This window comes from Lepisma saccharinum, chromosome 9, assembly GCF_977018435.1.
Source record: "Lepisma saccharinum chromosome 9, izLepSacc3.1, whole genome shotgun sequence".
Classification (NCBI taxonomy): Eukaryota; Metazoa; Arthropoda; class Insecta; order Zygentoma; family Lepismatidae; genus Lepisma; species Lepisma saccharinum.
Genome location: NC_139237.1, coordinates 77,262,403 through 77,290,246, shown reverse-complemented (window position 1 = coordinate 77,290,246; position 27,844 = coordinate 77,262,403). Strand labels below are relative to the sequence as shown.

At 39.9% G+C, this 27,844-nt stretch overlaps 1 protein-coding gene across 5 annotated transcripts in view; it reads right to left on the bottom strand.

The window, feature by feature from the left end:
• Nucleotides 1-27,844, bottom strand: part of Mhcl (Myosin heavy chain-like) — a 303,279-nt gene that overhangs the window by 27,130 nt on the left and 248,305 nt on the right. For all 5 annotated transcript variants that reach the window (XM_083128453.1, XM_083128454.1, XM_083128455.1 and 2 more), the window contains one exon: nt 23,589-23,712. In XM_083128453.1, coding sequence (XP_082984579.1) covers nt 23,589-23,712 — 124 coding nt within the window. The remainder of the gene's footprint in view (nt 1-23,588; nt 23,713-27,844) is intronic.

The window sequence follows — 27,844 nt, the reverse complement described above, 5'->3', positions numbered from 1 at the left end:
CACGTGCAAAATGTGTATATATTATTCATGACAAAAGTTGGTCTATGTAGTGGTGATGGCACCATAGTGAGGCAGGTGCGGGCACCACAGTTCACAGCCAATCGAGTGCACGAAAGAGCCAGATCTGGCTCCAAAAGAGCTAAGTTGGCAACAGTGCTTCCCAGCTGCCTGAGAGAGAACGACCTAGGGGAAATCGTTCCTCTCCCCCTCAATATGTTTTTGTCATCGCCGAATCTCGTCTTATCACTACTATCTTATCCTTGCAATGAGTCAGGGATAACAAGCGACGTAAAATAAACAATCAACAAATTTGCATCCTCTGACTACCGGGCTGATGTATTGGTTTGGTTTGGGGGGGGGGGGGAGGGTTCAGAAGATTATTTATGTCGAGTAGCTAGCGTACTCAGGTGTATATAATCCTCGTTTGACCTATCTTCCCACCCAATTACCAAGAACACCGGATACATGAAAAGATGGTAAAATACAGTGCCGAGTGCTTAAAAGTAAAAAGTCACAACCACCCCTGTAGCCATTACTCCACTTACACAATCCCTCCGGACGCCACTATGTGTTCGTTTACTATACGGCATTGCTTACCATGCAGAAACAGCCGTAATATTTCTTCGCCTTATTGGATAAATACTCGAAAACTTGTTTTGGTACTTATTAACGTAATCTGTACGCAAGAATGAATACTTAAATATTAAGTTATACTTCGCAGTTTCGCTAATAAAATATTCCGAATACCATGGTATCAATCCTTTCTCTTTTCCTACAAATGAGAGTCGGGAAGTTTTCCCAGGAACATTTGCGCAAACCCCTTTTTATTTCTTCCGTGTTTACCTGCGGGCCTGTGAATATTGCGAACTCTTGTGTGGGCTGTCCATGCCAGGGGACTCGGGTGTGAGAACTGGGACAGCTGCCTACTTATCACTGTATACAATGTTGCCAACTCTCACGCCACAAAACACCCTAAACTCACACATGGCTTTGCTTCTATAGCTGGCGTGTTTAGCGTCCTTTATTTGAACAGTTTTGGATAGGAAGAGCCCAATTAAATTAATATTTATTGCATCACTTCCTTATAATTCTTGAATGAAATCTATTTACTATTGAATTAAATTTAAGCCCACTTCATGAACAGATAGGCTAATGTGGACTGGACCTACAGTTCAACATGGATATGGACATGGGTGTTCGTTTTCATCATCAATTTAATCATATCGTCACTTATACTCATCTTCGCGATTAGCCAAAAGTGGCAGAAAAGCGAAGGAAAATAAAAAAAAATCAACATAATGGGCTGTAGCACAGGGTAACGTCCAAAATGGTGTCATCATAAATTTGTTCACAACACAACTGAAATTCAAACCCTCTAGATTTAGGGACTTTTAGCCACAGTTGGCGACCCCGGCTTTCGAAAGGGAACATTTCGAGTCGACGCGCGGGAGTCGGGCAATGCATGAGAAATATTCTCTTCCTCGTCCACACACAATACGACTATTTCATGCTCTTAGGCTCCAAACAACAACAGCTTTTGTCTCCGAAGTGACGACAAACGCTAGAGCAGTTATCACGGAGGGTCGACGCGGGGCTTCGGGTCACGATCTGCGGGAGGAATTGCTCGTACGCATTAATTAACTTGCTGTGCATGCGTAATTTCATCCCCCGTCCCCAATTGTCGAGATTCAGCACCGACAACCAACGATGCCAGGGGTCCCGGGTTCGAATCTCGGGCATGGGTGTTCTTTGCAAGTGCCCCTTCATCAATTTCATCCTCGTCTTCGCGGTTACACAAAGGTGACAGAAAAGCGAAGTAAAATGAACCATATCAATCAACCGAAAAAAAAAGTATTGACAACCTTATAGTCCTGAGTAACCTTACAAATAAATGCATAAAAGGCGTGTCTCTTGGCCAACAAACAAATCTACGTGCAAGTCATGAAAAACGTATGTGTAAAAATATAGGTTTAAAAAATTTACAGCTTTTATGGAAACAATGTCCTTTTGCTCCAAGGAGTCGTGGATCCAGCTGTTGCCTCTGTACTCACACTCCCATTAATGGGTACCTGGGGGCAATCCCTGTGGGGTGGGAGAAAAGGAATTACATCAATCACCTGTATAGGCAGAGAGAGAGAGAGAGAGAGAGAGAGAGAGAGAGAGAGAGAGAGAGAGAGAGAGAGAGAGAGAGAGAGAGAGAGAGAGAGAGAGAGAGATAGAGATAGAGAGAGAGATAGATAGAGATAGAGATAGAGTATGTATGGGGCCTCTACTTCCATATCCTCCTTGTGCTCATTTGTACAGTCACGGACACTTCTGGGTTGTAACAATCCCACTGACATCCATAAGTGTTTGCGACTGTACATACTCAGTGCAATTTGATTAGAAAAAGGACAGTTTTTCTGAGACATCTATTTCAATTTTAGTTGTTTTATCTTGCTGGAAGGTAGCCGGCCCCCCTCCCCGAGAGGCACGGCCCTCTTCTCGCATTATCACTAATTGCATGGCTTCAACATTTAACTTTGATACACACACAAGACAAAACAAATTAAAAACATCGTGCTACGACGCCAGGGGTCCCGGGTTCGAATCCCGGCTTGGGCATGGAAGTTTGTTAATGTCAATTCCTCATTTTCATCATGTCATCACTCATCCCCATCTTCAAAATTAGCCAAAAATTGCCCCAAGTTCGAAGTAAAATAAAGCAAATCAATAAAAACAAATTAAAACACTCAAGTAATGGTTAAAATAGTATATCCTTTGGATTTCTATTCTGTAAAATTATTAGGAAGTTGCAAATTATGGCGTAATGTTCTAAGCCCAAATTCCCATTTCTTCCCCAAAAGCCGGCTATTTTCCAACGTTATTAGGGGGACAAAGAGGGCACACGGGAAATTATATTGTGCATATTATTATGTTGACGAAAATTATATTCCTTTTCTGAACCCAAGAGCTGTGATGAAAGAATTTCCCGGGTTCCAGTTCTGGGCATGGATGTCCTTTCATCAATTTCATCCAATGAACAGTCATCCTCACCGTCGAGATTAGTCGAAAGCGGTAGAAAAGCGAAGCTAAATGAATTAACAAACAAACAAACAAACAAAGCATATTCATAAAGTTCCAAATCATCAGCTGGGAGTCCGTTTCCACACATCAACAGTGCATTTGGAAGGGGCAGTGGGATCTAATCCTCGCAATATTTCGTATTATACGCAATGCTCTGAAAAAAATAAACCATTATACACCTTTTGAAAAATACGAAATATCTCTAAGACGCAATAAGTTTTGTAACTGATCGAGTGTCAATACCAGTTCTACCTATTTGGGACGGTTCTGAAAAAACGTGCTCTTTTCCTGGCATTCAGTTTCACCATTAAAAATTGTACTTTTCAATTACATTTATTTCCATGAGCTAAATACAGCTAATCTCTACATTTTTTTTATTATCTATTACGTCAGCTGTTTACCTCTCTGCGTCAATCGCGACGATGAGGATGAATGATGAAATAACGGAATAAAGCCCCACTTAGAATTCTTAGAAACCCTGGCGTTGAACACATACTTTACAGAGAGTAGTGTTGACACTACGGTGGAGGCCAAGGGATCATCCGTCTTTATCCACAACCCCGTAAAATATATCACAGAGGCCCAATTTAAGGTTATTTTTGCTCTACAGTTACCCTTACCTCCCTAAATACGAACTTACGCGCCCACGTGGAAAATTATTGATAAATTTCTCGACAATATTGTTTACTGGAAGATTACTGAAATTCTTACACCGGAAAAGCAAAATAATTCACACTTACTTCTTCGGTCCAGTAGCGCTTGTCTCCCGGCCTATCTGTGCCTATGGATTCCCACAGTTCTATTCGCTGGGCAACCGTTTGCATCGGCATTTTCACTGATTCGTCAACCACCACTTAAAACACCAGGAAAAACGTCACAAATAAAATAAAACAATTCAGCCCCGCAGTTCCGTTTCGTCAACACGTTTTCCCACACTTAAAATCTGTTTCACGCGCATGCTACGTCAAAACTGATCGACATAAACGAAGCGTTTCCCGATCACACAAGACAGCACAGAACACACCGACACACATCCACGATGAAGCGCTGCAACGGACAGGATAGGCAACGGTTACGTTTTCTCTCGTCTGTGCACCGGATCGGGGTTGCCAGGTCACATTCTGAAAATATCAGTAAAGTTTGCGGATACAAGTATATAAACCTGAGTGAAGAAAACGTCAAATGCAGCGACATTTCGGAGGCTATGGAGCATTTCTTTGTTTGCACAGTATTATAATAAGAAATATTTAACTTCAATTTCCACATCAACAAAAGCAGCTGCCATGTGCCATAAAAAGAACTGTATCCAATGAAAATTCTCGAAATATTTCAATGTAGTTCTTTTTCAAATTGTGCATTAGTTTACGTAAAGACTTTTCATTTTTCTCCTTTTTTTAGTTTTCGTTAGTTGATTTATTTCGTTTCTTCGCTTTTCTGCCACTTTTGGCTAATCGCGAAGATAAGAATTGAGGATGACTGATGCAATTGATGAAGGAGGACACACAAAGAACATATATTCCCAGCACGGGATTCGAACCCTAGACCCCTTGCGTCGTAGCGCGCTGTGCTAACCACTACGCTACGGAGGTCGGTTTAGCTTTCGTTAGTTTTTCGTTCATAGTTTATAAACCATGTTGAATCTCTACGCACGTTACATTACACGGCATTCAGACTTGTCAGAAGAAATTTTTACATTCTGTTCTGAACGTGCACACCGGTATGTTATTGTCGCAATATTGTGAAAAAAAGACTACGCCTTGCAACCCTGTTACAAAGATTTCACGCGAGCACGTTACACAGAGGGGGGACCACCTGGCGGCTACAGCGTTGTTGCCAATTCTTTCAGCAGAACGCATCCTCCAAAGGAATATCAAACAGTCGGGGGGAGGGGAGACAATTTCAAAGCATTTGGCATCACTGAGAACAGCTGAGGGGCAACAGCAAGAAGAGCAACAGTTGTCACGTCAAGTTTATAATCCGTTTTCTCTCGCAAAACATTGAGAAACGTCTAGATTCGCACAAGTATGGGTAAATAAAAGACAGTCTTTGCTTTGAAACATGAAAGAAAATAAAGGAAAAGTATGCCTTTGCGAAAGCGCATCACACAAAGCTAAAGTTTCAAAATGCAAGGTTGCGAAAAATCTCGGGAGGAGACGATGTCAAGGATGAATAAACATGCTCAGATTCTGCATGTATCTAATGTTCTTATAATTATGTTTCACACTATTTTTTTGTTATTTAACGTAGCTTTCTTTCCACTAATCACGACGATGAGGATACGTGATACTATGAAGTTGAATGGACAGTCACAATGAACACCAATGTCCACGCCAGGATTCGAACTCAGGAATGTCGTAGCACGCTGTGATAACCAACTCCGCCACGAAGGGCGGCCCTTATATTTATGTACTTGCAGTATTAATATATAAGTATCAGTAATAATAATTGGAAGCTGGACGCACAGTGCGAAATCATTGAAAACTGGTTGGGGGAGAAACTTCTTAATCTACAAAACCGCCACCCCCACAAACATACGATATACATATTTGTAATGTTATTAAAAGTAAAAATAAATTACTCAATTAGAAATATATTATTATTATTTACATAAAGGAAATTGATTTGTTACTTTTTCACATGTCAGATATTGTAAAGCAGCTAACTAATTCCTTTACTGACTGGTTAGAGATGTTAATAAATTATGAAATAGTTCAAGTGGTTTTATTGTAAGTTTTTGTTTAGTTTGTGCTTTATGATAAATCAGATTTCATGGTTATTATGATCTTGCATTCTTGTTTTACTTCTATTGTGCGCATTCAATACTCACAACTACACTAATTTGTGTGCGTTCCCGATATTATTCTTAGTAAAGTACATTTGAAATTAAAAGTAATCGCTTATCGTTTGTTTGCTATAACAAAAACTCTTCCCCCAGAAATTCGTGGTGGGGGGATTTTTGAGGCCAAGATTTCGCACCCTGGCTGGACGTCCCCCTATCCCTTGAAAATGAATATCAGCCCAAAATTATACAGTTCACATGTTAATGTCATTTCACAGAGCGCAATTATCAGTGATTATTGAACGGGATTATAATTACAACTATAAGACTGCCATAGGTCACTTCGTAATTGATTCGTATATTATTTTTCGCGTGTGGGTACTTGATTAATTGATTTACTGATTGGGTTTATTTTACTTCGCTTTTCTGCCACTTTTGTCTAATCCCCAATATGGAGATAGAGTGATGATATGATTAAATTAATGAAGGGACACTGACAAAGAACACACATGCCCAGACCGGGATTCCTGCGTTGTAGGGCGATGTGCGCGTATAGGTACCTGACCTGTTGAAGGTTTAGTTAAAGAGAAAACTTAGTCACCATAGATCAGACTGACGTTCTTGTCAGTGAGGGAGGGATGGAGAACAAGGTACCTCATCATTATTTTTTGAGAAAGTACAATACCTCCCTCGAGTCACCCTCAAATAATTTGACGACAAGGTGCTGCCGCCCAAAGAATCTCTTTTACAATAGCTAAAGCAAAAAATGTATATGCCGTCTACAATTGTACATTATTGTAAAAATGTGCTAAAGAAACACTTAAAAATTGCCATAAAATATAAAATTCAACATTATTTTGTGAAGATTGATTTTCTTATTGGCAGCACAAGATGATGAAATATTTACTTTAAAAAGTGGAAAGCTGCGTGGTCTCTTCTAAAATTTATGAACCCACCCCTCAAATAAAAAACGCTCGTGCATCAATGGTTGTTGCCATAACGAGTCCAGTACTGGTTTAGCAAACGACCATAGCAACAGAGGGGGGCGTATACATGACGCAGCGCATCAGCGTTTTCTTCCTTCTCGAATTCATTCTCAGGCAAAAAGCAGCACAACTGTCTGGTATGCTGAGAGGACCTGGTTACTGTAGGTAATGCTAGTCAACAAGATACAATCAGCTTCGAGCAAATGCTGATATCGGATTCGGAGTGTACATTTCAGTCACGACTATTTTCATTCTTCAAAAGAATTGCATGGGAGTCGAAACGCATTTGTTAACCATGTTATTAATAATCTTCATCTAGCTTAAAACTGACTTTTAGATGCGCTTATACCTGCAACCTGAGGAGAATACGTAGCATGGAACGCTACATCAGTTTTCTTCAGTCACAGTAATAATAACTATAATAATAATATAATAATAATAATTATTATAACAAGAACAGCCCGTCAGGCTCAGTACCTACCTACTGACTGCCAGCCTCACTCCAACCACAGGCGAGATACTATCCAACCAGTTACGGGGTGACGTGTGGTCAGCACGACGAACCCCAAGTTGTAAGTTTCCATGATCGGGTTATGCTACACATTCGTAGCTCCAAAATTTCCTCACGATGATGGGTGACCACCGGTCCCATACACAGGCCGAAATCTCAGGAGAAAAGTTGTTACGCTTCCCTCAGGAGACTCGAACCTGCACGCATCCCTTAACTGGAGCCCAAAGCTTACGGTCACGATCCGGGACAAAGTAATTATAAAGGACTGATAATTTCAAGTAAGATGTGTACAGATCGTTGTAGGAAGACGATAACTTCAAACGGAAGTGTGCCGACCTCTGTGGCGGAGTGGTTAGCACAGTGCGATACGACGACAGGGGTTCGTAGTCCTGGGTATGAGTGTTCCTTGTGAGTGTCCCTCTAGACCTCGCATTTTAGGTTTATAACCAATTTTTTCCTTTACAAGTATGTAAGAAATAATAAGTTATGTCAGCGTTTCGTTAAAAAACGCAACGACTGATGAAGTTTTATAGGACCTAAAAAAAACTATTTTGCATTTTAGAACCTATTTTAGTTTTATGTGCCTAAATCAAGCCTATTTTTAGCCTTTTATATATTTTTAAAGGTTTTACAGGATTTTTATGTCACACAGAGGCATTTGCTTTGTTTGTTCACGAAGAAATTCAATGACGGACGTTTTTGAAAAACGTACTCTCTGTCGATTTCCCTTCCTCCAAGTCCATGGCGATTTTTCAAAGCTCAAATGTCTGGTGCCACTGTTACCTGCACAGTCCAGCGTGTCTGATCTGTGTGGTCTTGCTCACTTTTCGCGTCACTTCGGTGCCTTGTGGCATTCACGCCTTGCAAACTAACATTTCAGCATTGATGTTTGCAGCACTATGTTTCTGTTGGAATATAAGATAATACTCACAGACAAAATTGCGGAGTTTGACTGTGGATAACATGAAAAAAGATTGTTGCCTGACTATACGGCGAAGAGTGGATTTTAATAGCAAATTTCCAATGGTAAGTTCTGCCATCCCCGTAGGGTTAGGCAACACACATAGCCTATTGTTATGCAAGATATAGGTGTCCTATTTTCATTGCCAGTGACTATACCTAATCAGCATTTTTCAGGAATTTTGAACTACTTCAAGATTTTTGAAGCCTAACTTAAGATTTTTCAAGCCTAACTTAAGATTTTTAGGACCTTTCTAAGGATTTTTAGAGCCTATTTTAGGATTTTTAGAGCCTATTTTAGGATTTTTAGAGCCTATTTTAGGATTGTAGAGCCTATTTTAGGATTTTAGAGCCTATTTTAGGATTTTAGAGCCTATTTTAGGAACCTAAAAGCACACTTTTTAGAATCTAAAAATCCGATGTCTAAATTCATCACTCATCCTCATCTTCGTGGTAGAAAAGGGAAATAAACAAGCAATATCAATCAATGAATTCAAACTGATGTGTTAGGAGGAAGAATTGATTGGTCCATAGATTTACTTTATTTTACTAAGGATGAATGTGAGAAGATTAGATGGATGGGACAATTGCAAACATGTATGGATGACGCAACACACGCCCTACAGAGGAATATACTGGCTGTGAGATCAGGCGCCAGAGCCTCGTACTACGTGGAAGTGAGGTTGACTTTTGGCTGCCTGCAGCGAATATCACCCCTTACACTCCCCATGCTCACGTAAGTGAAATAATGCGCACTTGTACCTTAAGAAAATCTGAGATTTACCTATGTTCTCAAACAACAATTGCACGCAGAGGGGACTGAAGGGGGTTCAGCCCCTACGAAATTTTGAGAAAATCAACATTTTTAAATAAAAGCAGTGAAGAACTCGAGAAAAAAACAGAGTGGTAAATGCAAATTCGCCTTAAATTGACCCCTGTCATTTTTCAAGGTGGAAAGTTTTTGATATACGAAATATCTTATTGTGTATGCCCCCACTCCCCCCTTCAAAGCAACTATGGCCTCTACACCATTAAAATTCCAGCCTCTCCAGAAAAAAAATGCTGCCTACGTCAGTGCCTACACGTCAACCCAAAAAATAGTGCTTTTAAAAGGACATATGGCTACATATGTAAAAGTTAAGAGTATGACCAGATTCCCACACGCGCATATTAAACTTGAAATATCAACCAGCTCGGACCTGAGTAACCAACCAAGCTCGACACGAAATCTCCTGGTGTTTTGCATATCGCCATGTATGTCTCTGCATATGAAGGCAAGAAAACGAAGCAACGCATGTACGTAACACGTGACCTCGGGGCAGGCACCTTTTCCTCTCACGTTTATCGTGCGCAGGGGAGTCCTTTTTCTGAAGGCTCTCCTCGCATGATCGCTCCAAGGCCCACAGGAAAGATTCACGCGAACAGAAACAACCCCGTCGCAATAACGACGTCTTCCTCTGAGGTCACAGTCCCGTAATGCCGACTATTTTCATGACGGATACAAGCGGGGAAAAGCAACAGCGTGTCTCCGTTTATTCTGTCTCAAGTTACGAGTGAGAGTCAAACGATAATATCAATGTCCTTTTGTTTCCTATCTAGTTTGTTTTTGCATTTATGGTTGCACAAGTTGGCTTCAACCCACTGCTGATGTACAGTATTTTCACGTCCGAGTTCGTGCCTGAATACATCAAGAAGAATAGTCTCTGGGATGCACGTGCAGTCATTTAAATATATAGAAAGAATGTCACATTCAGGGAGTATTTATTAATTTCTTTTTACGATTTGAGGAAGGGGAGAGAACTACCCGCCAGAGGTATCCATTTTTTTGTATGCAGAGCAAACCTATAGAAGTGTGTCGACGAATAGATATATGACATCCTATATTATGCCTTTAACCGTTTTGTGATGCTATTAGGCTTATCGCGACGATGAGAATGAATGATTAAATGAACTGATGAAGGGAGGGAGAGATTTGCTCTTTTAAGTCCACTTTATGCATATATAGGTCAATCGGGACTGAACCTACAGTTTAAAGTGCAATCCGAACCACTATGTGCCACCGGGTATCAAACCATAGCTGGCCCCGTGGCGGGGTGGTTAGCACATCGCGCTACGACGCCAGGGGTCCCGGGTTCGAATCCCGGTCTGGGCATGGATATTTGTGAGTGTTCATTCATCAATTTCATCACATCATCACTCATCCCCATCTTCGCAAATTAGCCAAAAGTGGCACAAAAAGCGAAGTTAGGATTTGAACTCGGAACCTTCGGTAGCGAGATCCGAGTTATTAACGCGCTCCTCCAACGAGGTGGCGTTTAGCCACTACAGAGACAATTCTCATACAAATAGTAATAATATTATCATTATTTACTCTTAGAATTGCTGAACCGATTGAATTTTTCATGTTTTCATGATTCGAAAACTGGGATGTCCTTGAAGATCAAAATATTTTTGAACAAGTCGTATAGAAGACAAATACAAAGTCTACTAGTAAACTCTTAGGAACCACTATTGTGTATGTCAATACAGACTATTAAGAGTATAAAGATGTCTAAATGTTCTAACACAGACATTTACGCTTCCGTTGCGAAAATTAACATTTTGATGCTAGTTGTAGGCAGAGCTGTTAAATGCACGGTCCACTGTCCCTCCTGGGAAACCGTGAACAGACGGAATTCTCAAAATTCCTTGTACCAAGAATTTGACGTCACTAAGCTACTTCATGTTTATGCTCCCATAAAAATATTCACACAACAATGCCGCCTGAACACCCGTATTTATGGGATCAATTAACGTGCTGTTGGAATATTCACGTGTAAAATTAGCAAGGGAACGGTAATGATCATGTCAGACAAATATTCAATTACTATTTTTACGTTTGAGTGTTAACTTTCTTCTGCTGCTACCCGAAGCGATGTTGCTTTGGGTCTGTGGCAGCACCAGTAAAGCTCGTGGCACCAGGTACAAACACTTTCTCTGAAAGCATTTTCGAGATTTTTCTCCTTGTAATTCAATTCGCACTTTCGCTCATTTCAGACAGTGAAACCGACTCCAATGTAAAATACTCTCGTTCTTCTATTACACCCTCATTTTTTTCGATCTAACGCAGTTTATATTTCTATTATTCTGTTAGAATACTAACTAACGAACCTTATTTCTGTTATTAACAATAAATAAAACAACTTTTGTGTCTTTTTTTGTAAGAAATGAGCGACGGCAATGTCAGTGTATCACAAAGGCCCAATTTGTGGTCATTTTGGCTCTAGATGTATCTTACACCCCCTAAATAAGGACTCACCCCCTCCCCCAGATGGGAAATACTGGATAGACCCCTGCACTACAGGTAAAAAGGTAAAGGTGCATATAGCACCGTGCTATAAAGGCATATTTAGGGGATGTGTGGGTAAGGCACCACACATTCTCGATGTCGGCCATTTTTGGAGGTTTTTTACTCTCCAGGGTTGTCCCCAGGTAGAGTCGAATTACTTTCGGAACATCTTCAGCGAACTGCGCAAATCTGTCTAGCGAGCCTAGTGGGCGTGTAGAACCTGAGCAACGGGCTTAGCGATAGGTTCTGGGTTGAGATGACGTCAGTGGCACGCTTGGTTAATTGGCTGCGTCGAGAGCTGTGACTCGTTCCGATGCTTCAAATGCATAACAGCCAAAGATGTTACGGAAATAATCTTCCTCTACCCATTCTTGAGGCTGGTTGAGCCCCAGAGCCGCTTTATGCGGGGCCAAAGGCTAGAAAAAATTCCGACCTTAGATCAACCACTGCGGGAATCGAACCCGGGTCTCCTGCACGACAGGCTGCACACAAAACAGAATTCACAACTTGGCAAACGAAATTACCATGGAAAAATATGTTTTCACCTGAGTTGTGAAATATTCTGCCTTGTAGTTCATGACCGACATCTACCAGACCAATCTGGTAAGCTCCGTGCATTGCAGAATCGCTCAGATACCAGAAGCACTCGACTTTCGTAAAACACGACGATCTTTTGCAACGTGTTTCCAGTAACTAGAACAAAACATTTGTTCAGGCAGGATTTTGTGGCAACAACTCAATTCCACGAATGGTTCTCTCCTCGAGTGAAATAAAGGAGTCGTGCGGTTGTTTGGTTTTTGGCTCCGAAACGGCACGTATAATCAACCAGAAGACATGCATGCACACAATTTTGCAACTACTTCTCTCTCGATTATACAGGGTGTATCAGAAGTGACAGCGCAAACGGATACGGTGAAAAGTACACTATAGTAGAAGGGAAAAAGTATCCGTAAACATGGGGGTCGCAAACGAACCGTTTGCGAGATAATTGTGGAATGTATGGTTACGATCCTGCTTGTTACTTTACAAGTGACGCGCTTGTTATGCCTTCCGTCCTGTACGGGACGTATGGTTTGTTTTCAACGCCCCCTTTCGGCAGTGTTCAGTTTTAAACAAAGAAACCTCGGAGTGCGCAAGGAGACAAACGTATGATGTGTACAAACAATCAACTCAGTGGCGGATCGTAACCTGAATATACACACACACACACGCTTCCAGCAATGCTCTTCACCCACTCCTCCTCCTTCCAATACAGTTTTATTTCTTACGTGGTCCATTTCAGACGCTCCATTTTTCGCCATAGACACATTTCTAAAGCTTTTAGTCGCTTTTCCTAACTTCTTTGTAGGGCCTAGGTTTCTGCACCATACAACGATCCCAAGTTCGAGTCTTGGCGTAAACAGGTTTCTTTGTGAGTGTCCCTTCATCAATTTCATCCAATCATCATTCACGTTCATCGTCGCGATTAGTGAAGTGGCGGAAAAGCTACGTCCAATAAGAAAAATACGAAATACATTTTGGGTCCTCCTGGCGACGGCCATGTTTCAATTCTCACAAATGACATGAAGTAATGTTGTGTACCGCCAGGTGTAAAAAAAAACACCGCTGTGTCTGCGTACATATGGAAATGATCTTCCAATTGACGAGAATAATTTGGCTTTGCGTATAAGCGTTGATACTTAATACCATATATTGTATGTATGCGTGCATGCATATTCAAGAATTGAAATCATGGGTAATTAAACCATTTAAATTTACAAAAGAGAAGAGTTTGTTCCACTTTCACTTGCACGAGTACTATTTATAATAGACAAACAAGAGGAGTTGAGAAAGTGAAAATATATTCGCTACGGCTCATGCTCCTGTTATGATGCATTGGTTTACCGGTGTACAGCAAGCTAAAACTACTTCATTGCCGATTCCCGCGTAAATGATAAATATTTGCTGTAAAAGTTTTAACAAAATCCAATTATTCTCCAAGTGAGTTCCCATAAATTGCATGCAACAGTCCAGCAAAATATACACTTAAGAGGGTAAGTATACCCTTCGACACGGACATGGGGAGACCATATCTATTAAAATTTATTGGGGGTGAGAGGATGATTTTTTATCGAGGTGGGGGTGGGGGAGGATGCGAAATTTTAAAAATGCCAAAACTGGGGACAAAGTTTCGGGACGAAAAATGTTCAGGATTTTCCGGCACAGTGAAAATCCCCACCCGCTCACATCATTTGTACTTGAAGTGACTGCTTTCGCATTTCTGGAAAGAAAATTGCCATTTCCGAGACTCATAGTCCACAAAACTTCGAGAATTAAGCACTTGTAATTCACGACCATCATAAATTTCGGGACGTTTCGGAATCCCGAATTTCCCAAAGTCGGGATCTGAAGAGAAAAATTTTATTCCGATCCCGGTTCCGACATTTCGGGATCCTGCACATACCTAAAATACCCTTCCATTAAGTATTCAGTTGTTCATAGTTTCCAACCATCTTCTCTCCTTTCCATTTTTGTCCCAAGGCTCGAGGAAACATCCTCCTATCTAACAATTTCCACTTGTTCAAATTTAATACGAGTAGTTTAGCAAAATCTCACAATACCTTTCTCATTCATCGAACACATTTTACGTCAAACTAGTTTTACTGCTTTAAACACGTACTCATCAACAGTGGCGCAACCACAGGGGGGTCATTGCTCCTCCCCCCACATTCGACGGAAGTCAATTCTAGGGGGGGGGGCAAACATTGACGGCCAAGGGCACAGATGTGCAATTAGCGCCTCGATTTCTAATTTTATGCAAATAAAAATAAATTTCGTAAATTTTTTTTGATCGCTTCGCTCGCAATACCTGCTTTTCTCTTTCGTCAAGTTCAGAGCTGTAGCTAGAGGGTGGCGGGAGTCGGCCATAGATGCCGAATAATCTAAATGAAATAAGTTGTAAAAGAGAGAATGCCATGGCGTCCAATGGAATTATTTGCGCCCTATTAAATCAATATTGTTTTCAATTGCAAAAATTGGATCCAATAAATTTTCTTGCTCGCTTCGCTCGCAATGTGCTCGTTTTCTCTGATGTAATGTATTAAAAAAAATGTGTGTTGTATATATGTATCCAATAAAATTTGGATACGTATACAAACAAGTGTTAGCATGTTGCATACGTGTAACACATATCTTGTACATGAAAGTTATACATATTATGAACAAAAATAATTATCTTCGGAATGCATTTATCATTAATTTTCTGCCATTCAAAAATACAGTTTGTGTGCTTGTTTTCCATTATTAGTTAATGTGCAATTTAAAAAAATATTTTAAATCGTTTGTTCCAAACAAATGCCTTACCACCGACTTCTACCCCCTTTTTGCGTAATTTATGAGGATAATAACGTCTTTCATACTACTACTTATTCTACCACTAGTAATAATAATAATAATAATGTCATTATTATTATTATTACTATTATTATTATTTTGGTATTTGTATTTTTTCCACGTACTTAGGCTAATCGCTGAAGCTGAATGATGAAATTGATGAAGGGAGACTCCCAAAGGAATACCAATGCCCAGTCTGGAATTCGAACAAGGAATCATCGGTAACAAGGTCTAAAATGCTAAAATATGCTGGACTATTCCGAAAACGTAACTAACCCTATCATCTTGTAGTCAACAGGTTGTGGTTCATTTCACAGAAATTATGATCCCAGTCGCGACTAGCCTATCTGTTCAAATAGGCTATTTTGCAGCGTTTTGTGTTAAATAATATAATTACTTAAATATCTGATTCTGTCAAAACTCTAAACCAGGTGTTCATTCGGAATTTTTCATGTGGGAGTGTGTAAGTTCGTATTTAGAGGTTAAATTTAGAGCCAAAATAGGCATAAATTGAGGTTTTGTGAAACATTTTTGGGGGTGCTGAAGAAATTTGAGGGGGAGTGTTAGGGCGTGTGGATAAATCACTGGGTAATGTGTGGTCAGCTGCTGTTTTCTGACTTTCGAGACTGGAGCCCATGAGCCCCTGAAAGGTATTTTATTAGCACGATTTCGCTCACTTATCTTGCTAGGCCTTGGCAACATTGAATGAATCGTCGCGGTGGATTAGATTTCTTCCTGTTGCACAAATTAGCAAGTTAGATTTCTTCTCGAGGTACGAATTTAACTGTCCGCGAATACCAAAATCTTCGCAGAACATGTTGTACGGCATGAAGGAAAAAAAAGTGTGCGTGTGCAAACGTTATAAAACGACAGGCCGTTGACCACACACTGGAGCAAGAAACCAGCTTGTTTTCCTCTCGGATTCCTGCGAAGGTGGAATTCTGGAATACGTGCTCGAAAGCACGACAGTTCTTTTTTTTTTTTTGGGGGGGGGGGTCGTTGTTGGTAAATTGTCCTCTCGTTCCCTTTTTGCGGCGCCTAGGTGACGACACAAAACCATTTCATGCATTTTTCAGTAATGCATTGTGAGGGTCACAGAAAGGGCGGTTGCTTATCTCTTTGTGTCCAAAGAATGGCCTGACAGCAGACAGGAACCAGCAAACAATGGTTTTCAAGACCCCCCCCCCCTTCTTTCTGGTTTCCGCTTTCCTAAATTACGAGCAGACAATACAATTTAAGTGCGTTGTTTTTGTGAGTTGGTACGTTAAAGACAGTACTTGTATGTTCATAGTTGTTGATAACCGATTTTTTAATTTTTTTTTTACATTATATCACACTTTTTCGACATGGTTTCTAAAAATGATCCTGTGTTTAATCTAAAGATTTTTTTTAGAACAACTTATCTTCTGTTTCACGTCTCGCAACCTCCAGATTAGGTATAATTCCTGTAAATCTGATAAACATATTTACAGGAATTGTAATTTTGAAAGTTGTCACAAAAAAGAACGAAATTAAAAGGAGGAAATTTCTGCTTAAAACAAAGAAAACAAGCTCACATTAAATTATTGAAGAATGCATAGTGTATGATAATAAATACCATGCACATACAACACTAATACAGCCGACGTCCGTGGTGGAGTGGTTAACACAGCGCGCCAGGGGGCCCGCGTTCGAAACCCGGCCTGGATGTTCCTTTTTAGTGACTTTTCGTAAATTTCATCATATCACTCCTCTTCACAATCGCGATTAGTCAAAAGTGGCAGGAAAGCGACGCTAAATAACAAAAATAAAATCAAACAATAATCAATAATTTTTTTCTGTATTATTTGCGGATTTTCTCCGATTCCGACATCCATCGTTAAATTACAAAGTAAAAAAAAAGTAGTGTAGAATCTAAATTTTTGTATTGTCACCCACGGCAGCTGAGAACGACCAAAATGACATTTATTATTTTGGAAACGGAGCACAGATCTCAAAAACTTTCCGCGTCATCACATGGAAACGCATAGGGAAAGTCGAATTACACCACTTTGGAAATATATCTATGTAAGGGGTATGTTGTGCAAATAAATGTAAGAGGTGCATTTTACAAAGATATAGAACGCGAAGTTGAGACCTTCCGACTTCATTCGTCCACGTGAAAGTTCGATTCCGGTGTGTCCAGCTGGTCCCGATTCCAGGCCACGCGTAATTGTAGACGAAACCCAAATCCACTTCCTGTTCCGCGAGTCTTTGCTTACTTAGAAGCCGAAGGATGTCGCAGACTTGCTCTGCTTCCGTTCCGTTGAGTAATCGCTGTGACGTGGAGTGGAGACTGGAGAATCACCTCGTCTGAGCAGTGTTGCCGACTTAGTGATCTTGCTACTGGATCTACGAACTTTTGCCCTTCATGTTCATGAATGCTTTTGGATTTGGTAGGTGAAATATGATAGTTTAGCTACGGGGCAGGAGCAGGGCGGCGGAGTCGCCCCGGGCGCCGAACAAACAAGAAGATAAAAACTGGAAATAGCAGCGGCCCATGAAAGAAAGTATTGGCACCCTATTAAAATAATAATGTGTCGTCTACGCGATTTTCAAACGGTAACTGTTCAATCTGTGTAAGAATAACCTGTGGTCAATTCTGTTTTCGTTTAAAGATTTTTATTTCTTTTCAAAATATTTTATTGTTAACATCATATGTGTAAAGGTTTATTCAACCGATATCTTACTAAAAATAATGTAAAAGACTTTGGTATTTTGGTAAATTACAACAAAATTGTAAAACATTGTAAAAGTTCTGGAACTACAGAGCATTCCCTGACATTCGCTACGAGACTCGGCGGCAAGCGGCCCGGCATCAGCGCTTGTCTTTCCCGGTGAACGGGTCCGCGACAGTCGCTTATATTAAACCTCGTAAAAAAGTTTAGAGTAACAGGTCAGTTCTGAATAAAAGTGGATAGAAAAATGGGGAAATAAATTATACAAAGACAATCCGCACACCATCCGTGAGTTAAAAGAGAGTATTGTACGAAAAATCGGGAGAATTACAGTAGACGAACTTGCACGTGTAAATGCCAATTTCCTTCGGAGATGCCAGGAATATGTTGCAGCAGAGGGACATCATTTTCAACACCTTCTGTAGTCAAGGTTAGTACACAATATGAAAACTGTATTTTAACAGCAGACTCTAGCGACTGTCGCTGACCCGTTCACCGGGAAAGACAAACGCTGATGCCGGGCAGCTTGCCGCCGAGTCTCGTAGCGAATGTCAGGGAATGCACTGTATAAGAATGCGTAAACAACTATAGTGTCATCTTGAAAAAATGTAAACAAATTTTCTGCATAAAAGGGGAAAGCTCTGTAAACTCAGGGGGGGGGGACTCCTGGTTGCTGAAAGGTTGGTGATTCAGGGGATGTCTGGGGAAATATCTTGCCCCGCATGGTGTACTCCAAGGCGGATATTTCTAACCCAGACTCTGAAAAGGTGCTTCTCTGACACTGCATCACCAAAAGACCAGGGTTTTAAACTACGGTATAACTAATAGGTTTCGGCCTACAAGTTATATCGGGTGAATTGTCTGTTTGAAAACGTTTATGTACTACATCAACGGAAGATACTCATAATCTTTTATTCCAAATCATTCTAGGTAAAAAACGAACAAATCCTACATCACATATCACGCAGGGGCTTGGTCCTATAAACCCATTGATGCCCTTTGTATACGGACTAACCCTCCGTAATTTTGAATTTTGAATTACTTTTCTTACCAGCGAAACAATGGTCTGGAAAGCACTAGGTAACTTTCTACACTATTCCCACGAAAACATAAGAGGCGTTCGCACCTTTTTTCTGGTGATTTTTAGGTTGTTTACACGCCTCTGAAGTGACCGGTCACGGCAGCACTCAGTACCGCGCACGCCAGCCATGACTTTGGCGGATGTAAGAAGAATAAAACGACGGTATGTTGTTCGGAATGCAAATTCATTGTATGCAAAAACCATTGAAGTATCGATACGAAATGTCAGAGTTGTGGAAATAATTATATTGAAAAGTGACAACATTCAATCCGTTTTGTTTGAGTTCGTATATCTCTTTTCACTTACATCTCGCAAAAGTACAAGAAACATATTGAAATTTGAAAATTTTAATATTTTGTAAGTATCTTCGAGTTGTGGTTTACTTATTTGATTGCTTTTTCTGCGAGTCAGCAAGATTTTGACTGATTTGACAAGATTTTCCTAAGCCCATATAAGTTCTTTTCTAAGCTCATATAAGTTGTATGATTTCAATTAGTTTTGAAAAAATATGTTGAAAATCTTTGAAAACTATGTTGAAAATTTTATGAAAGGTGAGTTCATTTTTTAGTTCCTTTAATATATGGCAAAATTTTAACTACTTTTGGAATAATATTTTGGTGTTTTGCTTCAAGAGTCTAAGCGATGTGATATTCTCTAATGTTTTTAGTTATTATATAGTGTAAGTTTTACGTAGTTTAACGAATTAAAATGTCCAAAATGGACTGTTTGGGTTCATATATATATCGCGAGATTTCCAGTAAGTGCTATTGTAATTCAAAATCAATTTGAATCAATAATTCATGTAAATAGCATTGGTTTTGATAGGGCGGCATAAATGTTTAAAAAAAAATGCGAGAAAAGAAAACCTTGCTCATTTCATAATTAAGTATTTTATAATATATTACACTTGTTTGTTTCAATTGGTGTTTCGAACCTAGGACCTCTGACTTTGCAGCGTCCACGCTGATCATTCCGCCAATGAGGCCGGCGATCGTAACGAAGAAGATGAATGGTGATTAGATGAAAAGAACGCCCACGCCAGGACTCAAGCGTTGGTTACAAGATCTGATGATCTTACCTTCCAATGTTTTATTTAGTGTGCAATGTACGGTGAACTTTCAGAGATAATTTAGCACTAATTTTAAGCAGGGATTGGCAGCACTGCGGCTGACTCGATCAGAGGGTCGCCAGTCTTATCTCCGGGAAGTATTTGAGAATCGTATCTTTTGACCCTCGGGTTGCTAAGCTTATCCAAACACATTATCACTTCCTTTCGTTCTCGACCAATAACAAGGCGGCAGTGGGCACAATGTAGGTAGACACAGACAGTTCAACAAACCTTAATATGATTGATTGACTGTTGACAGTTCCCGACACACCTCCAGTTATGACAGTCAACATGATTTTAATGTCTCTGATAAAAACGTTCTTTCATTATTTTGTTGGACATGGGAGTTAATTGCTGTAAATCAGAGAAAACAATAATCTTTGTAATAAATTATATCTACAATTTCACCATTCATATTACATGTACTTTTCAAGGATGGGAAAGAGCCCTTGATTATGAGCCATATGATTTGAAATAAGCAGAATTGATTTCTTGTGATACACAATATTTCCAAACCTCGCCCCTTGTCCTATGGAAGCACTCACCTATCAGTGCTATGTTATAGGTGTCATTCATTATTTACATAAAACTGCCAATGGCAAAGTTCGATGAAATTCAGGAATTTCAGTTTCAAGTGCATATGAGCACAATACACAGTATTGTGGACGTCCACGTGATTCTTTTCATGTTAGGGGCAAGCAAGGCATGTCACAGTGAGTGTAAAAAGTATTCACAAACCTTCAGTTTTAAATTTTAAACAGTTTTATCACGGCTTTTCAACCACAATGTAAAAGAACACTAAAATATGATAGAACGGAATGTTATGATTCAATTTGTGTAAAAAGGTTAATGCTAATGAAACTACATGCAGAAGAAAATAAGCGATTCCTTCACACTGGCACAGAAATAAGATACGTATTCGTACACTCAGTTTATTTCCATGTACGATATTATTTATCTCCATAAATATGCAGAAATTCCACTCCAGTCACCTTCCATGTTTTGATCTAATAACACAGTGCAACAAATTTGAACTTTGTGTCTTGCCGCGAGATGAAAGAAGGTGTTCTTTACTAAATCAAATACGCTGATTACGAAAATGAAATCAGAAATGTTCCATCACGTACCAATTTTTCTGGAAAAGATATGCTACATGTACCACTTAGCCTATATTTCATATAGTAAGCAAATTTATTGTAATTCATGAGAAACAAAGTAGCAACTTTCGCGACACTTGGAAACGACTCCACTTCAGTACAGGAGGAACCTGTAGCTTGATAAAATACAGATCATGGAACAAAATTAATTGTTTGTATTACAAAACATAAAAAAGGTACGAGAAATCTACAAAAAGCATGAAATGTATTTATAAGTTAGTAAAATGTCCGGGGAAATTTCCGTTTGTGGATGGATGGTGAAACTTCTTGTAGGAGTGTCCAGCAGTAATCTGCCAAAAGGTTTGGTGACCATCTTCCCTTATATTGTCTTTCCATGGCAGCGATATCTTGGTGAAATCGCTCACCATGTTCGTCACTCACATCTCGGATATTAGGTGGGGGAAAATCCAAATGAGAATGCAGGAAACGTATTTTCAAAGACATGTTGCACCCCATAGTCTTGTAACAGCCCAGCATGTGTTCCGTCAGTTCCCTGTAATTGTCAGACCTGACGTTACTTAAGAAATTGTCGCATACATCTTTGAAGGCAAGACAAGCTGCCTTCTCAGTATCTGTCGGCAACTCTTCAAAGGTTATGTCATTTGTTAAGTCACGAATCTGAGGCCCAATGAAAATACCTTCTTTAATTTTTGCAGTACTAACCGCAGGAAATTTAGACAGTAAAAATGTAAAACACCTGCAATCTTTGTCCATTGCTGGTAACAGCACACTGTCTTTGACAACAAGGGGTTCATGCCAATTCTGCCTGTGGTTGGGGCTGTGATGTACATAGCGTGTAATCATGATCTTCGTGATCTATTGGTTGGTCACTACCATCGTCTGTTTCATCTTCCAGTGTCCATTCCGTTGGTGGTTTTGGAACTGGGAGAGAATCGAAATGCGGAACTGGGCGCACTGCAGATTCCAAATTTGGATATGAAACTGTGTGTTTTGATATACTTGAGATTCCGGTTACTTTCGTTAAACAAAAGTAATCTGTTATGTGGTCTCTAGGTTCCCTCCACAACTGTGGTACGGCAAATGGCATAGATGGGTGGGTTCCATGCAACCAACCAAGCAAGAGTAACGTGAGCAAAAGTTCTGTGGTGCCCAACACTTACCCTCATCTACCTTTGATTCAAAATACAACTCGTACGCCTTTTTGACAAGCGGGGAAATGGGATGTCTTTGGGACTTCATCGTAAATTCACCACACACATAACAGAAAAGGTTTGGTAAATTAACACACTTCCTAGCCATCGCTGAACACAAGCAACACGCGAACACGGACAAACAGTATTCTTCACGTTAGGGGTTTTGCATGACACACACTGCAGGAACAGACACTGCGTGATCCCACTAGCTACTGCCCGATGCAAATAACTGCAACTCCATTATACCTTACTATACCTCAACCAAGTGGCCATCTATCCCTTCTCTCTCCACCTCCCAACCTCCCACCTATGCACTGTCGAGCCCTAGTAAGAAGCTGTGCTGATAAGTGCCGCGACAACAATAACATGCAGTCGTGCGCTGAGAAAATTGCGTTTCCAGAGAAAAGTTTAGGTGATAGCGGAAATCGGTTTTCACTATCGTCATCAGGGCACTGAACTCCATATGAATCACATGATTTTGTTCTGCGGCAATTTTCACTGTCGGACAGTGTAATTCTTGACTTGCAATCCCCTTCCTTCTCACATATTCATTGGTGGAGACGTCTCACGTCACTACTTGCACAGATACTTGTTTTCGTTCGCCTGCTCTGGAGATTCTGGGACAGGGTACGGGCTTCATAGCCAATGCATATTGCTACATTACGTATCAAGGCTTTTGTGAAGATCACATTTTAAACACAGTCCATAAGCGATTGTTTTATTTTGAAGCAACCAATACTATAAAAAGCAGCCTAAGTATTGGACTGGCAACACTGGTGGTCGAGACAGACATGTGTTACCCCTTACTCCAGGGTACACTGTTATCTGCTGATACGGAGAGCTTAAGAATCTAGGAGAAAAACTGATATGTAATAGTGTCTATAATTGCTACCATATTATTGGGTTATTAAGATGAATTCCAGGAAGAACTGGAAATTTGCTTGAGAGTACAAAAATAACCACCTTTGAGTGAGTGAAAGATTTGCCCTTTCCTCAATATGATGAACTCCTGCCACGGAAAGATGAAGTAAGACTTCACCATGCTCTCTGCTCATCTTTACCAACCAGGGTTGTCCATAGGTACTCCTTTGGATCTGGATGGACCTCAAAGTCCATTGTAGAAAAAGAAACACATTGCTGAAATCAAAACCGGCCATCCACAATCTAAGTTCCAATGGCTCATTTCATAAATATCTGCTGCATTTAAACATTTCAAGGATCACATACTTCGCATAGTATGTATATACAATGATTTTTTATGACCATGACATAAAAGTATGAATTCAAACAAGAAATGAATTCACTAATGAAAAACTTCATCTCCTAGGATAAAATCGAGCCAATAAAAGGTACGAGAAGTATTGGGAAGTAAACAAAAATGTGTACTCACACTAAGATTCTGATCCAGGGTGTATTTCTCGGCAAGCGCCAGATCCTTTTCTCTTGATATCCTTTCCCGTTGCTGCTTCTCCTGCCTTAATTCATCCTGCATCAACTGAAGCTCTGAGTCAAACCTATAACAAAGTAAACCCAGAATGTTATTAATAAATAATAATAGCAAAATATAAAAAAAAAATTTTCTTATTTATCATTATTCTGGGTCTTCCTGTCAGTATTACACATTCAGATTCTTGGTACATGCACTTAGGAACACTTTGGACTCAAATCTAGTTTCTGAAGCCCAAATCTAAATAACAATATCCTAGCAATCCACATTTGCCAAATTAAAATTATCATTAATCTAGGGTTGAGCTGATATTGATGTATCGGCTGATACCAGTGGTATCGGTATCGACAAGTATCGGTTGAATTTTTCCCACTGATACCATCGTTTTTGAGTTGCGAGATCCAAGGCCAAGAGCAACATTAGTCATTTTCAAAAGTTTCTTCACCCTTCCTTGTGGCAGATTGGAAGAATTGAGAATTTTAGAAGAATTACTGGACAAACCCCCACCCTCCTGGCAAGCAGATGATTGACATGGGTAAAGGGAAAGCTGCACCCAAACTTCTCGATGGCATGTAAATACCTGGTAAAGGCTGTGTGAAAATAAAAGAAATCAGTGATTTCCAATTCCTGCTCGCCTACTTGTGGCGTAAGAAAGGTGGATGTTTTTAAATCCAGCATTACTACCACGCTGGGCTGCTTCCGGACCAGATGATTGCTAAGTTGTTGGGAAAGATGGGTAAAGGTCGCTGTGGAATTCGTTTGGTTTTTATCTACAATCAAGTGAGAGTCCTCCTCCATGGCCGTGCGGTCTAAGGCACCTTGCTTTGGACGGCGGCTGCAGGACGGCATGGGTTCGATCCCGGGTTCAGTCTCTGTGAATTTTCGGTCTGTGTATAGGGCCGGTGGCAACCCACCATCGTGAGGAAATTGGGAAGCTACGAGTGAGTAGCGTAATCCAGTCTCGAAAATCTCCTATAACGGCTGGGGGTTCGACGTACTGACCCCATGTCACCCCATTACCGGTTGTAGAACTCAACACCACTAGGTAGGATTGTGAGAGGGAGACTGGCAGTCGGGAGATAGACCAAGGCCCTTCAAGGGCTGTTGCGCCACGGATTATTTTATTATTATTATTATTATTATTATTACAATCAAGCGAGAAGGGAGGGTTGTGGATTCAATAATTTCTTCTTGTACTAATCTTTCCTTCTGTGTAAGTCTTTCATGTGACTTAGTATCAGCCGATACCACAGCAACTTGTTTTTATTGAAAATGACAGATGGACAGAACACTATAAATACACGTTATTTTAATAACTGTATTTCATATATTTTACGTCACTTTCACCCTCTCCAGGTTAACCAAAGTGACAAGAATGAATAGTGTTGACATGAAACTGAAGAAGAGACAAAATCCACCATTTTCTTTTTAAACTGCAACACGTTAAAAAGTCTTGCAACATTTCAAAAACCTCTTTCTTTGATAAAATGTCAAAATACATTTTAAAGTATTGCAATGCTACATGAGAATAATTTGAGAGTTATTTAATGTCATTAAAGAAATGTGATGGATGAGTTAGTATGACTTGGTAACTAGCCTTTATTATTTTAAAATTGAATTTTACAAGTATCTGTATCGGAGTCAGTATCAGTGGGTATCGGCATCGGTGTCTCTCCGTTAGAGATAAATTTATCAAATTTCTGCAGACAAAAATATCTGTTTTGCATATATTTTGCTCAAAGCAAGTATATAAAAGTGGATCACTTTCTAAACCATTGTGTTATGTTCTGCTAAACAGCATTACTGCAATGATGTGGAAGTGGCCTCAATATGAACTATATCATTGTGACAGCAAGCAAAGTACAGGGAGGTTATTTCAGTCGTTCACCGCCAGCGTGTCGGCCGTTCGGCGGACTCTTCATGCAACAGGTCCCGGCAAATTGCGTTCAGGAAGTCCGTAACAGAAACCGCTTGTTTTGTAATGTTTCCACTTTTCACAATTACAGTTACAATTACAATTGAAATAAGCACGTACCTTGTCGCAAGGATGCTGGAAAAGGTGTCCTCCCAAATACAAATATTTCTGGCACCTTATTTCTGACAGAAAATCTTAGATTAGACATCGCTACTTAATCCTCAGTTGTCAGAAAGGGAAGACAGCATCCCGGCGCATAAAGCAAACCGAAAGCGTAAAATGATATTTAAAAGTAATAATAATGATGATCTCTAACCTCCTGTGTTATAAGAGATGTTGAAAATGACCTCCTTCAACAGCAATACAACACGTTTCTTAGGTTCAAGAGATCCTGTCTATCGTAATTCCCTGACCACTTTTCTGCAAGAATTCGTTTTCACGTAATTATCGTACATAAAAACTCTCTGTTCAAGACTATATTTGTTTAACGACATAAGTAATGAATGAATAACAATTAACACACAATAAAGCACTGGCCATGAGTAGCACATTACAATAACACAGTATACGCAACACGCGTACTGATAAACGCAAACAGAAGTGAACATGAACGTACACTGACGTCTGGTAGCCGACAGTGTTGCTAACCATTTTTCGGCAATGTCCCTACAGACGTAGTCAAAATGTCCCTACAACTGACCAAATGTCCCTACGCCAAGTAAGGCGACTAAAAAAATCATCACCTCATGAGCATGCAAAACAGAAGATAAAATATACACATTTACTTACCAAATCTTTCTGCTCGGTGCTTCCACAATTAATGAAGGCGCGAATTTACATTTGCCTATCCTAACTTAACCTAACCGTACCTGAATGGTTCGTGGGGCTATCCGTCAATGGTTTGTTGGGCTACCCGTGCATGTTTTTTCGAGCCCAAATTTTAACTATGTTTGCCTTGCCTAACCTAACTTAACCTAACCTTACCGAGAATGCTCATTGGGGCTATTCCTGAATGGTTTTGCGGTAATTGTGATTACGAACCGATAAAAAATATTATTTTCGTAGCACTTTAACGGCAAACGTTCTTCATCATCGAAGACGCCATTTTCGTATCCTGCAATTTTATGATTGATGTAATGTTGCCAAATTTACCTGTAATCAAATCAGTTCTTCTACATCGTGATTGTCGCTGTCACATGTAAGCACGTTCTTTGGGCAATATACTGAAATCCATAAGTTTATTAATTAGCCCACAGCCATCCTCCTGCACACTCCACCTAACAATCTGTACAACATTAACAACTTTTTTACTGTTCTCTTCCGCTATTCTTACACAATCCATGCTATCCAAGTATGAAATCAACAGGGTGGCAACGCTGTAGACAGCGTAACTAATTGTAATTTGTTCATATCAACAAATATGGCTACCATACTTGTATACGGAGAATCATTGCGAGAATTGAAAAGCTTATTTTACAACTTCTACACGTTAATGAACATTTTTCCCCCTCACCCCAACATGTTAATTTGAGATAAATCATCACGAATAATTATTTCGTGAGTATAAGACGTAGCATAGAAATTACAGAAGGGTCCGGTATTGTAAATTCTTGCCTTAATGAATAATAGGGGTGTGCGGGACAGAATTTTTTGGGTCGGGACGGGATCGGGACGGTAATTTTTTTAAATCCCGACATTCGGGACTGAAAAATTTGCAATTTCCCGACCAAGTCGGAAAATTTTCGGGACGGGAAATGTTCGAAATTTCCCGAAGCACTGGAAATCTCGAATTTTACAAGTCATTTTCACTTTAAGTGATTGTTTTTGCATTTCTAGAATAAAAACTTACAATTTTCGATAAGTTCCAGAAACTTACAAGGCAGAAAAGGTCGAGAATTAACGACTTTTTAAAGTAAAGCATCCCGCACACCCCTAATGAATAACGTTGAGTCGTTTACTGTTGATTATGTTATTTGAAGTCATACATGCCGCTGCTGTGCAGAGATAGATGTTGGTTGGTGATGCTGTATTTCCTGCAGTCTTGAACAATTGTGGTCCCATTTTATTTCCCTTTTTTGTTTTTGTATCACTTAACATTGAAAATATTCTTTCCGTTTCCGCGTGAAAATATTCTTTCCGTTTCCGCGTTAGAATGTGGCAATGTTAGCACTATTTTCGCGAGAGTGGAAATGTTTTCAAAAAGGAACTTGCCTTGAAAGTTTTTGGTAACCGATAACATGTTCCAAAATTCTGATGGAGATTTGTTAGTTAGTTCTTTTTTCTC